We start from the raw sequence: 20848 nt of genomic DNA on the forward strand, positions 1-20848 counted from the left end.
TTTTTTTTTTCATTTTCAATAAGTCTTTGCATGATATTGTTAAAACTCCGGTGTACCTCAGGTTATCTACCCATACCATATATTTCTGTGACCATCTTCAGATCCGATACATTCAGATCATGTCCCGTTTCATAATGAAATTTGCCTTTTTAATCTTAAAATTTTGTTTTTTTGTTTTGACTTGAATGTTTAAAGAAAAGAACAAACATAACAACAATTGAAACACAACTTTTAATGTTTTCCATTTCTGCTGTGTGCACAAATAAGGTCATGATCATAAAAAAAAATCTTTTTTCGAAAATCAAAGTTCGAAAAGAAAGTGCATAACTAATTACAAACAGAGCTGGACTTGCACAAATTCTGAGCAATCATTCTAATTTTTCACAAAATTATACATATATTTGATATGAAGCCAATGTAAGTGATTTGGCAGTTTCCATACAAAATGTAACACATTATATAATATGCAATGTAAAATTTCCTCAATAAATACTTTTTCACTTTACAGAAAATTTACAGTAAATCTCTTTTGGAGTACTTTAGAATTTCAGAAAAGTATTACTTTAAAAGCAAATACTGTTACTGGAAGCCCAATATTACACATAATACCAAAGTTCTACAATCAGATAATAATAGTAAATGATATTAATTTTTCATCAAATTTTTCCAGAATTACTTGTGCATAATATTCATTTGTAGTTGAGCAGAAATACACTTTTCTATTACTTTATGTATAATAGGTGTAAATGGTGTAATTAGAGATATTTTTGAAAATGATTTTGAAATTTTATGCAGCTGTTTAAAACATGGTATAATACTTTATTTGAACCATTATATTTAAGTTATTCACTTAAATGATATGAAAGCCCCCTTTTGGAATAGCTGAAATTTATTAATTTTACAACTAACTTATTTACTATCAGATCATAAAAAAATCATTTAACTAGAATATATTTTATATTTATCATTATTTTGGAGCAAGTGAAAACTTATAAGATCAACTAGTAAGGATATAAGGATATAAAAAAAATATTTTTGAAAAGGAATATTTTTAATTGGTTAACTGAAAATATAAGCGTATGATTAAAAGTTTTCAAAAACTGCGTAAAAAACCAGCTTCCAACTAAATCATTTAATAAAACCTTTAATGTATTGTCCAAAATATCCTTTTAGAAAGAAATAGCAAGTATAAGGAATCTCGTAAAGAACTCATAAAAATGCAAGATGATTCGAATAGAAACTAAGAACAAAAATTATATTTGATTATTATTTCAATGATTATAATTTGTCTTTCTTTAGCAAAATATTATAAGATATATAAAAACTTTTGATTTTATCATCTGATAAATTAATAATATTTTACATATATCACACCAAATTTTGATCCTACCTATTATTCTGGCCTTGAAACTCATCGTTTACTCTTTTCTATTTCTCAGTTTTTTTTCTTTTTGTATACTAATATCAACTGGTTAAAAACAGTAAAATGCATGATACTTCTAATAGAGAATATTCAGCTTAATTATAGTAAATAATACTTTATCACGAAATTAATCTGTCTATTTTCCTTAATTTATACTTAACCAGTTTCATTCAACTATATTTGCTATTAATATTTTACTTAATCTAATTCTTCAAAAAAAAGAACATATTTTTCACCGTTACATAATATATATAAGTAAAACATAATACTTTTCAAGTGCTGTACTAACTTTGCATTTTCTATTAACAGCAACTTTTATAATTTTAACATTTCAACAACACAATTTAATTTACAGTAAAATTATCTCAGGTAAAGAGTTGTAAAATTCAGCGTAACATCTCTGACATATAAAGTAGTATGAAATTTATAATGCTTTTAACAGACAAGTATATGCGTGATTGAGTTTCCAATATTCTACATGTGATCTATTACAAATGTGCATGTTTTAAATGCTTAACATAAACAAGCAAATATTTTTCAACTATCTGCTTCTGCTCCTACTATCTCACAACATTTGCAAACACATATTTCCACAAACAGTATAATTAATATATCTATTTCAATAACACCAGCCATATAGTTCATATTTTTTTGTTTTAGAATCAGATTTTTGCGTACCATGTTTTGATATTGGAAAAAACTTGTTAACAAACATTATTATTAACACATAATATTGAGCAGTTTAATTATTTTCACTCATTCTATAATTCATTTAATAACAAATGTGAGCTGAAAAACTAACTTATTTTTTTCTGATAACAATAAACAAAATATGAAAAATCTTGAAATTCCTTTAATTTTAATACTTTAAATAATAAGAAATTATTAATTAAAATCATAAATATATAAAATTATAAGTAATTAAAATTACAAAAATTATTGCTAAATTTTGTTTATTTCTGTTATTTTATTCTTCGAATAAATCTTCATTGTATTTTATTTTAAAATCAGTAAGAATGATATTCCTTTCAAAACATCACATTTAGTAATATGATTACATTACAATTTAATTGCTCAATGTTAGTTTACATAGAACTTTTTATTGTTACCCTTAAAATTGTACTGACATGAATGTTAATAATTTTATTTTAAAAGAATGTACATAAGATTTGCCCAAATAAAAAATGGACACGTGTGATAACGTTAGAAATAGATAAGAAGAATACTTCACAGTTTGATTAAAGCTGATTAACCAGTTCGCATGACGGCATTTAAAGTGAGTGTTAAGTCCAGCTAAGAAGGATGTGTTAAGAACAAAACAAAATGAAGTAGTACAATTTTCTAAAGACACTAATCATTTTACTTTTATCAAACAGAGTTCAACTCAAATGTCACGATCGGCAACTCTCCGATTATCCCTAATAATTTTTTCAACAGTAGTAAATAAGTCATTGCAGATCATGTTATTAACTAGCCCAGTATCTTGTCAAATCTGATGTTTATGTACACCTTATAAGAAAATGCTTAGCAATTCATTCATCGCTTTTTGTCTTAGTCAATGTTTGTCATAAACAGAAGCTATACGATGATGTATGGATCAGCATTACGCTCATCTTCTGACACTAAAAATAGTACTACTACGTGTTCTGTATTCAACGCATCCACTTTAGTATGACTTTACATTCACTTTAAATGCTCTCAAGAGAACTGATTAATTAGTCACATTTAATGTGTGGTGCTGATTCCTTAATTTATAAACCTAAAGTGTGATGATGTTATCGCTATTGTATTTCTGATTCCTTCACGCACACTCATTTTTCTTTTGGGCAACCTTTATACTTATTTTGCTAACTTTTTCTGTACTCTAGTAGTAATTCTTATTTTACTAGCCACATTTTCAAGTGTAATGAAATTATCTGATTTTCAATGTAAAATCACTTCTAAATAATAATTTTAACATTAACTTACAGCTTGCAAAATTTAATTTGCATACATTTTAAAAACTCATCAATAATTATATTGATATGAACAAAATTCTGACCAGCTCCTAAACATGTAATCCAAACAGGTGAATTGCAAACAACAATAAGATAATCAGATTGCTTAAATACTGAGGTGTGTTCGGAAAGACATTTCAGTTAAGAAAAAGAACAACGATTACTTCTCTTTGCCTTATATGAAAAATCACAAGCCATTGGCTATAGTTACTCATACTGATTGCTATATAATATATTGGACAGCTTATTATTTTAAAGGTAAATTGTTTAAAAACCACATTAGCAGAATCGCAATCCATTGAAACCATTCAATTGTGATTTAATATAAATAATTTCAAATGTTTCTTAAACTTAAAATTTATTTCCCAAATTCAAAATACATTTCATAAGATCAAAATATGTTTCATATTATAAAAATATTGCAATCATCAAATAATCATAATTTTTGTTATATATGATATCTCCAGTTCACCTAATTTAATATTTTGCCATGACTTTTGTTGTACTCTTGAATAAATTTTGCACACCTACCATATCTAAAAGTTAACTGAAAAAATTAATTGAAATTTTTTTTGCATTTTAATTTTCTGCAAAAATTAGTTCAGAAGATGCTCAAAATGTATTAAGGATGTAGGATTTTTCAATATTTGCTTCAATCTGCATGATTCATTTGTTAATGACTTCTATGAAGATTGGCTTTTAGACATTGTATTTTATATACAAAAATCTGCATTAAATTCATCTGATCTCTGCTACAAATGCAAGCATTAAGCATTAAACCTTATTTCATCTACTGTTAATGGTTTTTGCAATCACATGGTGCTTTAAAAATTGTTTGTATGAACGGATTTTGAGAAAATTTTATCAATTTAAAAGTAAACTATGTCGTAAAGTCTGAAATATTAAGATTGATTTAATGTATTAGAACACTGCATTATAAATAATCAAAGAAACTGTAAGTGTAATAAAGAAAATACAGCTATCTGGCTTTTCATTATTGAGTTAAAACTTTCTTTTAGCTTTATAATAAACCGGACCATACATTTGATTTTTTTTACATAGGTGGAAGGAATTAAATGTACTAAATGAATCAATAGCTATATTTTTGTTTTAAAAGCAGTAAGAAGTATTATTTATTTCCACTGGACATGTAATTTCCTATGAACAACAAGTGATTTAACTACATGTAACCCTTTCAAAATACAAAAATCGGTGTTAATTAAATCTATATCATCGATAGGTATTCCTGAAATACTTATTAATTTTCTTAATTATTTACTCACCATTTGTTTATACTCACAAATAATGCGAACATCATTCAAAATTTACAAGCGTGTAATAGCAATGAAAACCATTATTGACAAATAATATAAATCAAGATTAAACCATTTTTCAACCATTATTTTACAGCTTTTTTTACTTTTAACTATTTAATTCAAATTAAAATTAGGCAAAATTAAGTAGAACACATTTTATTGTTTTTATGTTAGCATTTCAAACTTGCCAACCGAAAATAATATGTAAACAAAAATAGAGATTAAGATATGAGGATTGAATAATAATTGCTAGAAAATGAAACAATAGTTTGAAAGAAATATTCTTAAACTGCATCCTTCCGGAATTGACCTATTTAAATTTTCTGAAAAGAATGTAAAAATAAACACTTTACAAGCAATTGACGAATTAATTTTCTGTAACTTATTTTCTTTGCTTTCATTTTAAACTTCATGAACGCAGAATTTTAAAAATAATTATTTTAAATTATCAAAATATTTAACTCATTGTAATCAAGAAATTTAAAAGAAATAATTTTAAATAAAATAGTGTTAGATAATGCAGAGCTGCATGAACCATACTTTGAGAATGCCAATGCAAAAAATTAACAAGATGTATTGCAATAATTTTTCCTCTGAGTTCAATAGAAATTAATATTATTGGCAATTATTATATTTTGAATAATGTTAATGAAAATTTTCTAATTTAGCAAGAAATTTTCCATAACTCAAGGAGTGATATAATTTTTCCAGAATTTTATGTGCTGTATACAAATAATAATTCAATTTCTAAAAATAGAAATAAAAATCAAAGCAATTGTTATAATAATTAAAAAAAAGTAGTTTATAAAAGTATTTTAAACTAATAATTGAAAATATATTTATTGACTTTCTATTCCATTATGAGAAATTAACGAAAGATGAAGTTAATTATTTTTCTCATTCTACAAATAAGATTTCTCATTTCAAGTTTTGCGAATGCAACATTGATAAATGGTTTTAAAACAAGACATTATAATGCAATTGTGTAAAAATCAAAATTAATTTTATTTCTAAAGAATTTGCCTATAAGTTAGAGAAATATAGAGAATTTCTCATAATATAATCTTAATTATAATCTTTACATACTTTCAATTCTCAAAAATACTATTCTTAAGTCAAATTATGAAGTATTTATTGATCACTGAATTATTTCTTAACTTATTCTATTCCATATGTTTCTTCTAATGTGGTTTCAGTGAGCATTATGCGCTACCATAGGTTGCAACACCAATAAGCAATCCAGTTTTATATAGATATCAGTGTTGAAAGTGTTAAAGAAGTGAATAATAGTTCTAAATATGCATACATCTGTAAAGATACATATTGTTGTATTCTATAAGAAAAATTTCTCATGTGAGAATATTTTAGTTTATAAACAACAAGCAACTTTTCATGATCACTTACCGCAAAACGGGGTGACTCGGTATTGTACCACCTTTATTGTAAATAGAACCAGTACTAGAAATTTATTGAAAAGCATCTTTCAGGTCACTTTTGGGGAATATGCTCATAAAAAGATATTTGATTCTCAAAAAAGAATAAACTTTCACGGTCAGTTTAAAAAAAACTATCATGAAAGAGAATGATTAGAAAAAACTTTCATAAAAGATTCTCTTTGAATCGACAAATTCATAACAAATGCTTATAAGGAAAAAAATTCACGAAAGATACTCATTCAAAAGAGACGTTCATAAGAAATACTCATCAAATAAATACTTGTGCAAAAGATAATCATAATTTCTTTTTAATTATGATACTAATTTTTTTTAATTATGAAAAAAAGAATAAACTTTCATGGTCTATTTAAAAAAAACTATCATGAAAGAGACTGATCAGAAAAAACTTTCATGAAAGATTCTCTTTGAATCGACAAATTCTTAACAAATGCTTATTAAAGAAGAAAATTCACGAAAGATACTCATTCAAAAGAAACTTTCATAAGAAATACTCATCAAATAAATACTTGTGTAAAAGATAATCATAATTTTTTTTAATTATGATACTAATTTTTTTTAATTATGAAAAAAAGAATGAACTTTCATGGTATATTTAAAAGAAAAACTATCACGAAAGAGACTGATTAGAAAAACTTTCATAAAAGATTCTCTTTGAATCCACAAATTCATAACAAATGCTTATTAAAAAATAAAAAATTCACGAAAGATACTCATTCAAAAGAAACGTTCATAAGAAATACTCATCAAATAAATACTTGTGTAAAAGATAATCATAATTTTTTTTTAATTATGATACTCATTAAAGAGAAATAGCTATGACAAATCCTCATTAAATGGATATTGGCATGAAAGATGCTTATTAAATAAAAATTTCTTGGCTAGAAAAATACTGTTTCTTTAAATAGGATTATTCAAGTTTTCTTCATTTACAAACCTTTACTTTGAATCTCACTGAGATAGTTTATAATTTATTTTTTTATTCAAGAAAATCTGAAAATTAGAAAAAAAATTTATTTCGTAACAGGTTTTCTTTTGTATATTTTTTGTTCTTCTCACAGATAAGAACTTCGCTACTATATAAAATGCCATTAAGAAATGTTTCTCATAAAAATAGTTTTTTTTTTTGAAGTTAAACCAATAAATGAATATATTTTAATTCTTAACAAGTGTAAACTTTCCAAAAAGTTGTGTAAAATGTTTGCACAGTCAATAACAAGTCACCCCTCCTTGCGATATCAAAACATGAGAATTAAGTGAATGTTATTGGGCTAACATATTCGTATAAAACATGAATCTAATTTTCAGCCAGTGTTCGCCCAAGTTTGACAAAATTGGACAATGATAAATACAAAAGAAAGCGTAGTTTATTGCAACTTTGCATACGATATAACTAGCAGTTGATATACTTTGCAACAAGAATGGCATGGAACTGGTAAACAGCATACCACTAAAAGCTGGAGGGATAAAATGGGTCTATGGAAACACTGTAATAATTTGAGGAAAATTTCGGAAAAAAAAACTGTAGAAACAACAAAATGAATGTCACAAAATAGTTAGTTCTAATCAACAAAACTAGCAGATAAAAACAAAGGGTATGAAAATAGTCAACACATCTATTAAGTAAATACAAATATTTTATTGCAGCTCTATATAACATTAGAAAGATATGTTAAATAGAAATTTGCATGTATCAAAAACAAAGAAAACTATTGTTTAAATTAAAATTCATACCATAAATATAAGCATTTGTTAATCATAAAAAATAATCATCTAAAATTAGATATTAAGAAATTAAAATTACAGCTCAAATAAATTTTAAAGGAACTTTTATGTGTACAAATTTTAGTTAATTAAAAAATATTAAAATTTAATGAATAAAAAAGTATTTGGGAATAAATTTTAACTATACCTTGTATTCTTTTCTAAAAGACAGCTACTAAATTATACCATCAGCCCAAATAACTTTTAGTCTCTTTGAATCTTGTAGATGATCTTCACTTGAAAATCTAGAAAAACATTGCTTTCACACCATTATTATGGACAAAGATAATGCCATCAAAAATTGCGTACTGGCGAACACTGGATAATATTATTTATTTACACACAATTGTCAATTAGGAAAGGGAAAATATGTGGGACCACAAAAAAGAATTGGTGTAGTCTATAGTTAATTTCACGGTGTGCTTTTCTCAGGGTCTTGTGAAAACAAATTCATTGTAGTGATTCCATCTGTTTTCCTCACTGTCCATGCCTGGTTTCATTGGTTCACCGATTCCTCCGCATGAAGTTCCCGAACCAGCAGCAGCCACGCATCGGAATCCAGCCTCCTGAAGGTTATCAAACGCTTGTTCAAGGAAGTTATGTTTGAGGAAAAATCTTGCGGAATACCTGCAATCGCTACCACGATCTGGATCACGACTCTCATTGAGTGTTTCTCCAAAAACTTCACGGCAGAGATTCACACGACCACTGACCAAAATCCGTGTTAATTTTCGAAATTTGACATCAGCCAGACCATCTCGTCCAAAAGCAAATGTACCTCTATATCCGATGATGATATAACCTTGTGGACCAGTTGGGGCACCGGGTAAGCCCAAGTTTACTGGGAATGAGCTGGCTAGAAAGGAAGAGGGGGAATTGGCACCCGGAATGGAGTCCAGCTTGGCTATGAGACCTGGCAAATTAAAATACTCGGCTTCGTGTCTTAGTCTTTTTCTCTCGTGGAAATTCTCCGGCAAAACTATCTTCTGGTCCCGTAGATAATCCAGAATGTATCTGAATAACACACCGTCTCTATCAACGAAAAATTTGCCTTTTGAGTCCCTATAAGGTCCTGATGCAATGGTTCCTCCAAAAAGCTGTGCCAATAAGGAATTGGATTCTTTGGTTAAAGTAGCATGGGATGTTGTGTAAAAAACACCGCCAACATTTAGTTCTATCACGGGTGGAAAATCAGATTCATCCCCGTCCTCGGCGCTGGCGGCCATTATCGATATTGGAAGAATTTAAAAGCTTGTTGCTTTTTATAAACGCTGAATGAAGCTTCCAAACCTGTACTTAATCGAAACCTGCCCCCTTCCGTACAGGACCGGGAGAACAGTTGGGAGGGGAAAACGTAGAGTTCTGATGCGAAGGAATGTTCAACAGATGTCGGAGCATCCCTTCCGATGCATGGATCGGTAAGACTCAGGATTCAGAGGAACGTTCGTTTCTCTCTCCCTTTATTTATTACAGGACCACCAACAAAAATCGATAGTGATATTCCAACGCCATCTGTTGTGGTATTTTGTTATTATAGTACAACTCCAAGCTTTCACTAATTCAAAAAAAACAAGTTGATTTTCACAGGAGATCAAAATACTTCAATAAGAACATAAAATATCGGGATAACTCATTGAATAATATTTGATATCTATCATATTTAAGATTAAATCCTACACTTTTTGCCAAAATTGGAATCTACCAAGTATTTATTTGTAATACTATTCTGGCTTTCAGTCCTATTTATTCATTCATCACTTAAAAATCTAACGAAGATGTTTAGGAAAGAATAAAAGATTCAAAGATTATGAAGTTCTTAAGAGTTATCGTGTATCATTATACTAATTAATTTCAAATGTAATTTTTTCATCATTTGTTTCGTAATTTTTCTGTAAATTTATATTCATTAAAGTTTTTTCTCAAATTCCAAAATAAAAAACATATTTATGATTTATCAGCTTTCAATGACATAAAAAAGAAGTTTGTTTTTATAATTTGTTTTTGCTTTCTAACAATGATTTTAAAAACATTTTCTTAAAAATCAAATGGGAAAATATATAGATAGGTTGCATTTTTTCCAATAACAGAAGTATTGTTGTTTTAAATTTTAATAGAGAATTATGAATGACAAATCATTATCGAACACTTTGTGTCTTTGTGTGCACAACTAAAAAAAAACATTTCTAATAACTTTTGATCTAATGATTGTATTTTCACCCTCTAGGACACGAGCTTAATGGCTCGAGAGAGTAACCAATGCTAATGCCTCGAAGAGAGGCTAAGAGATGCTAATTAATTAGTGTGGACGATATTTCAAGTCACGAAATCGGACACAAAAATATACTTTTCTGAATTAATATACCTCTTTTTGACGAATTATGAATTTTGACAACCAAAATATAGTGAATACTCAAAAAGTAAAATTAACATTAAGGGGCCAAAATCCATCGAAAGAAAGTTATGCTTACTCAAAGAAAATACGCTTTTTTAATGTTTATTTTCGTAATTTAAAACATCGTCTTCACGAACTAATTAGCATATTTGAAGTCAATCCTTTAAACCATTAAGAATAAGTCCTATAATGTGAAAATACATTTATTGCATCTCATGTTATTGAGGGTGATTTGCTTCGTTTTCCTTTTTTTTATACTACATTAATGATTCAATCGTGGACATGACTTTCCCGGTATAAGCAAATTAGGTATCATTCTTTGTATATTTGCTGTATAGAAATCTTCAAATCAGCAAAACGTGTACATCTTAGCATATTTGTTAAATGAAATTAATTTCAACGTTTCGAATGGCTCTTCCTCTTTTCCTCTTTTTAGTTTACTTATTTGATAAATATTAGTTACAGGACTGTCGTTGTGAAGCCCCAGTGGTTACATTAAGTGAGATAACCACCATTAAGACAACAGTACCGAAATTATTGAAGCTTAACCTAATGTATCTAGTTCTAATGTATATTTTCCCTCCGCATTAAATGAGACCACACAAAAGTCAATAAAACAAATAATTCAAAAGTTACAAGATTTCTTATGCAATAAAAGTACTTATTTTGACACGTACTTATGTTTGCAATTTGCATTGTTACCCAGGAGTTATCTGAGCATCTAAGATATATTTTAATGTTACTTTTCAAGCTAAATTGAATGAAATTAATCCGGAGACAATATCATTAATAATTTAAAAGTTACAAGCGTTTTAAATGCAATTTGGCACTGACGCTTATGTACGCATTTTACAATGTTATTCAGACAAGTGAGATATCATCATATCGACAATAACTTTCTCCTATGTGATTTTCTGTTAAATAGAAAAACCAAACATTTATTTATAAATTGAAAATTTATCTTCAACAATTTTAAACAAGCAATTAATGGTGCAGATACTTTAATTGTTTGAGAAGCAATCAGGATAATAGCCTGTACTTGTACAAGATACTAATCTTTTCGCATTCTTAAATAACCATGCAAAAAAAAATAATTACATGATAATGCTCGGGAAAAAAGAGAAACATTACCGTACATGATACATCACATGCAGAGTCAGTTAGGTGAAATTAAACATTTCGCACGGATTCTACTTGCAATTATTGTGAATATGATACCAACTCTTCTCTATTTAGAAAAGGGAAGGTAAAGTACTTTCAATGAATAAAAATTTTTGAAACCAGTTAAATGTATAAATTAGAGCTTTTTCTTCGCCCGAATCAATCGCAGCAAGCTGGAGAAATATTTTCCTTGGTAATGTATGGGGTAAAAGGACAACCTGATCTTCATAAAGCAAAGCCTAGAATCTATTCAAAAACAGGCAGAAAGTCAGTAATATGTTCAATTTATTTTCTCCTACTTTTGAAGTAGCATGTCAGTATTCATATCATTTATGCCTATAGATACAACAGTTAAGATATATCACCAACTGAATGGGGCTGGAAACTAGATAATGGTAACTTTCTAACAACAACAAAAGAGGTTGTTCCGGAAAACCTCTTAACAGTGGTTACAGCAACATTTCTCGTGCAAAAACACAAAACAAGTGGGGTATAATCATCGGTTATTTCGAATGAAATTTTCCGTCTATACTATGTAAACAATTTTAATGAGATGATGACTTAGATACTTTATTCTATATCAAAACCTTATAAAAATATTTACCAGGAATTTTCTCAATAGAATTTTTTTTAACAAATGTTTTTCTTTTTTGCATTATTTATTTACTTAAGTAGATGCTTTCATTTGCAAAATAACAATCTTAAAATTTACCTGTCATATATTGGTCTTTACAAAATATGAATACATAGAAAAATAAGTTTAAATTTTATGGATTCACTTTTTACATTTAAAAAACAATGCAGTTTTTCTCTAAATATTTTCCAATAGTTACAAATCTAAACTTTTCCCTATTCAATTAAAAAACATACTCTTATACTTATTTTGATACAAACATGATCATTGTCAGCTTTATTGCTATTTTTTGTGGACAGTAGGAAAATCCTATTACTCAGTCTACTTTTTCAAAATGGCAGGAAATTTGCATTAAGATTTTATAAGATTTTCATATGATACTACCTGACTTCCTCATTAATAAATACCAATGAGTAATAGCCTGCTAATCATAAGTTTAATTCCAAAACAAACAACTATTTCCCGAAAAACGCATTTAAAAAATTCTAATTTTTCTTTTAAATATCTCCTTTTAAATTGGCAAACACAAAATGTTATGATTTTAAGTAAAGAAAAAATACCTTTTATGCACATTTTGATGAAATATGAATGCTCTAGGTCTAATAGTTCACTTGCAGTAGCAGTTTCGTTAATCTTAGAAAAATTCAAACTGGTAGACTCTGTTTTAAAAATGGTGAAAAGCCCGTTACCAGATTTATAGGGATTTTCATCTGAGGCCATTTGAGGCCCCCTAAATAAATTCCAATGGGTCCCGCCTATTATTTCGAATGTCATTGTTTGGTGAAGTTTTCACCAAACTAATTTGACCATACTATAAATTACGCAAGTGACTTTGCACTAAGTTCCCCTATTGAAGAGGTTTTTTTGTTGACTAGCAAAGAGGGAAACAGATTTATTCTCTAAAGAACACGTAGTATTTTCCTAATGTATTTTAATAATTTCACTGTTGAATTATATGAATAACTTCACCGCCAAATTTCTTGACTAAATCTTCTTTTCTTGTTGAAGTATCTGATTTATTCCTCAGAAAACATAATCCCCATTGCGATTAATATCAGGTTAAGCAAGCATCCTTGCAGACCATTTTCCTGTCAAATATTCTTTCCTTGTTCGTAAACAAAAACGCTCCTTGTTCGTGCAAAATTATCCCCCACGAAAGCGATATAACATATTTCATCAAAACTGTATATTCTTTTCGTTTTCGAGCAAGCTGAGCAGCGTTGCCCCAAAATTTACCAACCCAGTATTTTAACCTTGTTGAGTACTGAGAGAAAACCAATTTATCCCCCAGGAAAGATACATAACATACTTCATCAAAGCCTTATAACCATTTCGTTTACCAGCAAGCTGAAGAAAGTTGCCTTAAAATTTACCAACCCAGTATTTTCACCTTGTTGAGTACTGAGAGAAAACCAATTTATCCCCCAGGAAATATACATAACATACTTCATCGAAGCTTTCTAATCATTTCGTTTTCGAGCAAGCTGAAAAATGTTGCCTTAAAATTTACCAACCCAGTATTTTCACTTTGTTGAGTACTGAGAGAAAACCAATTTATCCCCCAGGAAAGATACATAACACACTTCATCAAAGCTTTATAACCATTTCGTTTTCGAGCAGGCTGAAGAAAGTTGCCTTAAAATTTACCAACCCAGTATTTTCACCTTGTTGAGTACTGAGAGAAAACCAATTAATCCTCAGGAAAAATAGATTTCCTCGGTATGTATTGTAAACATCACGTGTATGGCAAAATAAAAAATTAGAACGAAATCAGTCATATACTTTCTGAGGTTATCATATTTTTAAAATGATGAACGTTTAAAATGCAATTTCTTAAGAAATATTCAACAAATTTCATTCAAGTTTGTACTTTGCCATCATATTAAAAATAATATAAATTAAAGTCTTTAAATTCCCGCTTAGATTTAAGTTCTTTGAAATTATATAAAAAATTTTGTGTCTCACAATTCAAAAATTTTTCGACTATTTTTAAAATTAAATAATAACAAATTAAAAATTATTCTTGCATTGAATTATTTTGAGATAAGCAAGTTTTATAATTGCTTGCGAAATATATACTTAAGGGCTAAATCCTTCGGAAACAACGGGAAAACAAAAATAAATAAATAAAAACGAAAAAAAAGAAGTTTTTACTTTATTTATTCAACAAGTTTCAAGTTTTATTTATGTATGACACTTAACATATTGTATATGGTTGCTTTATTCTGAAATCTAACAAGTATATTTTATTTCACGCTTGCTTCATTTGAAAACAAAAATGAATTGTTAAAAAAAGACGATGCTGAGATTTTTACATTATGGAAATTTCTTAAAATCGTAATTTTAAAAACAAGCAAATCTTCAATTATTCAAAAAACGTTACATTATAAAAATACTTCTAAGTTACCAAATAAGTTAGGTTCATAGAATGCATGCCTCTTAAAAAATATTAATGATTTCCGAAGTTTTTAGAGTATCAACAACATTTTGGTATAATTTTTTTTCCGTACATTAAAAATTTTGATCTGAGATATCCCTGGGACGATACTTATTTGAAAATCGAACTAATATTTGTCACTTCAAAAAGGACTTACTTACACATTTAAAAAAACTTTCTATTTTGATTATTTTGTATCTTCTTTATTAAAAAAAATTTAAAAAAATAAAATAAGTACAACTCGTTTTTTCTTGTGTTTCAGGTAAATACTGATTTACACACTTGGATCTTGCATACATTATATTTTTCTTTTTCATTTTGAAACTTAAATTACTAAATATTCTGCCTGTTTTAAGCATAATAGGCTAGCATAAGATTCTTCAATAAATATTTACATTTTTAAATTATCTGAAACTTTATTTACTGTTTTTAGGGGGAAGCTTTACTCATTTTTCTCTATCGTATTTTGATAATTTATCATATATTTTTTTCAGAAACATTGCCGCACGAAGACAAATGAAGTTTAAAATAACGCAAGAGTTGGAAAAGATTTAAAGGTAAAAATGTTTTAAAAGCATCATTTTTATACTTTATAAACATTTCAAGCATTTAAGACATATATAAAAGTTTCTATAATTTTAATTTTAGAAAAGTCTTAATAATTATTTTTTTTTTTTAAAATTTGCCTGAATTACAAGCTATAACTCAGAAATGATTTTTAACTCAAAATATATTTTGGTACTTAGTTAACTACTTTGTATTAACCATTTTTTCATTTTACCAATTTTGTTTAAATTATAATAAACGGGATAATGGAATTAAGCTTATTTGAATATACATGAGACGGTTTCATTCAGTGAGACGATTTTTTTTATAATTATAATAACATTTAACGCAAATACGAGTTTATTTAATTTTAGTTTTCCACCAAAAATTTATTTAAATTTATCAAAGATCTCTAATTTCATGTTTTGAGGGTATGTTTCTACCATTTATTGAAGAAAATTGGAGTAGTATTCATTATTTTTATGATTATTAAATACAACATCAGCATTTTTATGATTATTAAAATCAACAACATCTGCATCAGCTTAACTATTATTTGATATACATTAAAATTAAAGTGCATTGGTTTTATTCTGTCTACTGAGTGCCTTGCAAATGTAAGCAATAAACCTCTTAACGATCGGTTAATTTTCAAGAAAACGGTCATAAAAGTGCCTATTTTTTTGGCTTTTGTATTTGTATTACGTATTTGATTAGTGCTGCAACTAGTTTAAAATAAACTAACTATCTACAATTACCTTTAAACTATCCTGGTACTGCCATTAGGTGTGTAAAATAAGAAATAAAATGTTTTCCGGGCAAAAGAAATGAATTAGCTTTATTCTTATTGGCGCGTTACTACTGAACACTCCAGCCCGTCAATATCACGGGAGAGAGAAATAGCGGGCGAAATTTCACCCCGTCATCTTCACGGGAGCGAGAAGGAGTATACAGAAAAAATAAAAAGCTAAAATGGGTAATGAAAAAAAACTATTTCGGATTAGTATATGAGGTTACTAATTTGAGTTCACATTAAATTTTGTCATGACCCTAACTTCTTTTACAATGCACGCACATTTTGAAAGGTAAAAAAACCTAAATTGTTTAAAGAAAACCAATTTGGTTTGAAAAATTGTTAGGTATGAGGCTACTCAATTTGGGTTTTTACGAAATTGGATCGTGACCCATGTCTGTTTTGGTTATCACTATGTACCCACTTTGTACATTCTGGTCGTCACTTGGAATCAATTTTAAGCAGTGTTTAATATCCAATGTGGATATTGTGACACCCAATTTGAATACCACTTAGATCCTATATTGGAGAATACTCATTTTAACTACGTTGACACCTGCTTTACATAATCCTAAACATCTTCGTCTTTTTTTTTTTTTTTTTTTTTTTTTTTTTTGACACATTAATTCTCAATTTGGGTGACTTTTTAAGTGACTAACATCCAGTTTTAGGACGAATTCCACTTACAAATTGGATACATTTAACTATCTTTCTCTTTCATATTTTATATTTATAAATTATAATTAATATACAGTTTCCTTTACTTATTGCTCGTACTAAAGCATTACAATAACATTTTAACATTAAGATATATGTACGTCCAAAAATAATTCACGTTTAAAAAAATATGCCGATTAGCTCAATTTTTATTCAATAATAAATAAATAAATAATTTTCTCAGTAATGCTCAAAACTTTCTCTAGCATATTTATGCTACTCAGGATCTTGATTTGAAACAAAATTGCTATTAGAATACTCCCATGTCTGGCAAAGTTGCTTGGGAATTTGTACCCCACATTAAAGAAGAAAGTTTCATTGAGAATTTCATTGAAAATTAAATTTTCCAGTTAAAAATTTCATTGTAACCATTTTGATTCTTGATCATTTGGATCTGCATTCAAAAAAAAAAATTAAAAAATAATAAACGCGAAATACAATTGAAAACATCAACCTAGTAGTAAAGAATTATTATTTAATTTTTTTAGAACCTGAGAGAAGGACACACACAGTAATTCATGCAGGCATGAGTGGGATATGAAAAAAGAAAGTAGAATATATTTTTTCTTGAGGCACATTAAGAGATTTTTTTAAATAAAAATGATATACAGGAACAAGGACATACATAGAAGAACAAGGCATATAATGTCAAAGTAATTTTTATTGAAATTCGAATATAACTTAAGTTGTTTAAGCAATCCAACAGCTGCACCAGAGTTTTGTAAATTTTTAACTTAAAACTCTTCTTTCAGCAACACACTACTTAGTAACAAGATGAAAGGAAAGGTTATATTAAGAACAAATAAATCACAGCAATCAAAATTACAGCTTTCACGACTTTGTTCGTTGTAAACATAGGGATGCCATACACATAGTAGAAACATGCACTTTTTTCAGTGCCAATCTCTATCAATCTTGGTAGTTCAGTCACTTGTGGAATTGTCCTCTCAATGGTAATATTTTCCTATCAAAATGAATAACATGAACTTTGATATCTCATTACTGTTAATCAGCTTAATCGATTTAAAAAAAGGGAGAAATGTATGAATTAACTACAGAAGATCTTTATAACAAAAAACTAAAAATTGATTTTGCCTTATATTAGTGTTTCCCAAAGTGTGGTACGCGCACCCCCAGGGGTACGTGAGCAGTTTAGTGGGGGTACGCGTTCTTATGCAACAAGCGAAAATTTCAAAAAATTTTATTTAAAAAATCAAAGCTAACCATAAAAATTTACGATTACGCATTTTTCTATTGGCTATTTATTGCAGAGTTAACAGTTAATAATTAGAGGTTTCAACAGCCAGTTGTGATTTTTAACTTTTGTGCATTTTTTAATAGTAAAAAATACATTCATATTTTTATTAGTGATACACAGCGTTACGAAAAATTTAGAAGGGGTACACAAAAGTCATAAGTTTGGGAAACACTGCCTTATATAAATCATTTTACACGTCATTAAAACTACGCATGACAAAACAAGCTTTGAAAATATGAATATCAGCACTTTAAACTAATTTAAAAACATAAAAATATGAGATTTAATTATTTAGTCACAGAAAAAAATGAAACGTTACATATTAATTTACTATCTAACTGGTTATCAGTGTAAAGATTCCAAATTTGCTGAATATTAGTTACTATTATTATACTAATTTCACAATAATAATTAAACTTCTTTAATTTAAGATATGAAATAAAGATCAAAAGATTAAATCTCAAATTTAGTCCTTTGAAAAAGCCATTTTTTTCCCAATATAAAATTGTAAAAGATTTAGAAATCGATTGTATGTTAAGATTACAAATTTTATATTTTTCATTTTAATTGTGTTTCTAACATAGAGAAAGTTTTAAAAATTGAAAATTTTTATGAATTCTTAGATAGAAATTAAAATTTTTGGGGGAGGGGGGATGTAACATATAAAGCTTAAGTTTATCCTTTTATGTTATTTCTTTATCTAAATCTTCTTCCTTATTTAATATTCTAAACTAGACGCTCTTTCTCACACTTTAATATTCACATCCTGTTTTTTAATCTATTTTTAGTACAAATATGCCTTAATTAATATTTTAAAGTTTTCCCCTTTAGGAACTGTGAAAAACATTCTTTTCCCTTGACCTATTTATTAAACCAACTGTACTAACTAAGATTTCCCTTATTGTCTAAGTTGAAACATTTTACAGAGTTATTTTACAAGATTTTCAATAAATCTTTTTGAGGAGCACTTTGATTTGTGTGTCACTTGGTTGGTTGTTCTCTCTCTCTAATAATAATTCCGGAAAACAAAGAAATTAAAAAGATATAATCTCTTCATCAGCTCACACGATCATATCCCCGATAAAAAGTGCTTTCTAATATTGTATCAATATAGCCGAAGTAAAATATATCAATACGATAGTGTGAGGAGCACTCAAAAAAATTTAAACAAAATGGAACACATTACTTAAAAAATATGTCTCGCAAAAAACAGAAAATAAAATATAAAGAAAAAACAGAACAAAACACAAAACGAAACCTATAAAGCGAGTAGCAAACTCAAATGAACTTGCATGTACTGGAAACTTTCAAGAATGATTTAAAATAATTTCGTAATAAGATTGTCAGATTACAAAATATGAAAACAGAAGTGCAAATGGAGCTAAAATCTTAAATAGAAGGATTTCGTTTTAAGGCGTATTCTTACTACAGTACAGACGCGAGTTTGATTTGTTAGTTACCAGGGACTGACCCGAAAATGGCTATGTGCAAGGTAATAATATTATACTGGATAATTTAAAAGAGAAGTTTATAATCATTAGATTGATATTTAATTATACAATTTTAATGATTTCAGAAAATTAACATTTATTTTAAAAAAAAAAGAGAGAGAGAGAGAAACATGATTTGTCCTTTTGTACAGATTTTTAGCAACGGAATTTCCCGAATTAGATTTGAGCAATGGTAGAAATATAAATTAACAAAGAAGTTTTGTTAATTTATAGTTCTACCATGCTCTATCATTACATTTCTATCATTGAGTTAATTGCATGTTATAATTTATTGACTATAATTTATAAATTATAAATATTTATGTTATAATTTATCTAATCTAATTTAAAAAACTTAAATCTTTCTACAAAATAAAATTCTGTTGTTTTTCGATGTAATGTATCATAATTAAAACAATATGTTTAATTGAAATTTTTGATAAATACTACTACGTACGTTTTCATTGGAAAATGCAGAAATATTTCCTTTTCTTTGATGAGGCTAGCACAAAGAGGTTTCGTGGAAGGTATAACTCGTTTAGTCAGAGCTGTATTTTGTAGTATATTATTATTTTTTCATGAACACAGCAGTATTCTTCTTATAAAGGTTTTAAATTTCGTTTCACTTGTTGACAACCTGCTTAAAAATAATGATTCCGGGGAATTCTATTCCAGGAAATGTTTTCAAATTGAGGAATTCGATTCATTCTTTTATGCCTAGAAATCGTCATGCTTTTTCTTTCTCCTAACCTTCTCTTGAAATGTTTATAACAAGAACTGAAAGGATTTTTCTTATTTATTTTTAAATCTATTTATTAATTCATTTTTAAATTCAGTATAGATGTTAAAAGTATTTATTTTTACAAAAATAGGAGACATTAGATTTAATAAATAATTAAAGAGTTTTGTTTTCAAAATTTTTATTAAAAATTCTAAATATTGTTTCTAATTCTAAATAATTGTTTTTATATTGGTTTCTAACTATTAAAAAAATCTTGGCTCTAAGATATGAAATCTTATTAATTACAATAAAAAAAAACATCTTTGTTGTTTGGAAATTTTTACATTCACCTCATATTAATAATAATGAGAATAAATAATCAAGTAGAAAAAGTTTGTTTCGCATTGTTTTATATTCTTATTTTGATTTAGAAATAATATTTTTTTTCGTATTCATTATACATATTATTATTTAGCGGTGACAAAAAAAAAGATCTCATATCTCTCTATAGTATTTTATTTATAATTCTACAGAGACCCTTTAGCGGCTATGTAAGTTTCTTTAATTGTTTCCAGTATCGATATTTTTTCTATTTATTTTATTTTTCAGTAATTAGTGTTTCTTTATGATATTTTTCAACTCTCCTTAATCCCTCTTCTAGTAATTATATTACTATTTTTCTTTAAATGTTCTATTCATTTATGTTCATTCTCTATAATAACCATTTTACTTTTAAAATTAAAAT

The 20848-nt window shown here is 27.5% G+C and overlaps 1 protein-coding gene across 1 annotated transcript; it reads right to left on the reverse strand.

The window, feature by feature from the left end:
* Positions 1–212: 212 nt before the first annotated feature.
* LOC107456899 (BTB/POZ domain-containing protein KCTD16-like) lies at positions 213–9407 on the reverse strand. Its single transcript, XM_071187503.2, has one exon. The coding sequence runs from the start codon at positions 9178–9180 to the stop codon at positions 8383–8385; it is 798 nt and encodes a 265-aa protein (XP_071043604.2). The 5' UTR covers positions 9181–9407; the 3' UTR covers positions 213–8382.
* Positions 9408–20848: the final 11441 nt, after the last annotated feature.

The sequence above is a fragment of the Parasteatoda tepidariorum genome, chromosome 11, assembly GCF_982258835.1.
Source record: "Parasteatoda tepidariorum strain Cologne lab strain chromosome 11, Ptep-v5.0, whole genome shotgun sequence".
Taxonomy (NCBI): Eukaryota; Metazoa; Arthropoda; class Arachnida; order Araneae; family Theridiidae; genus Parasteatoda; species Parasteatoda tepidariorum.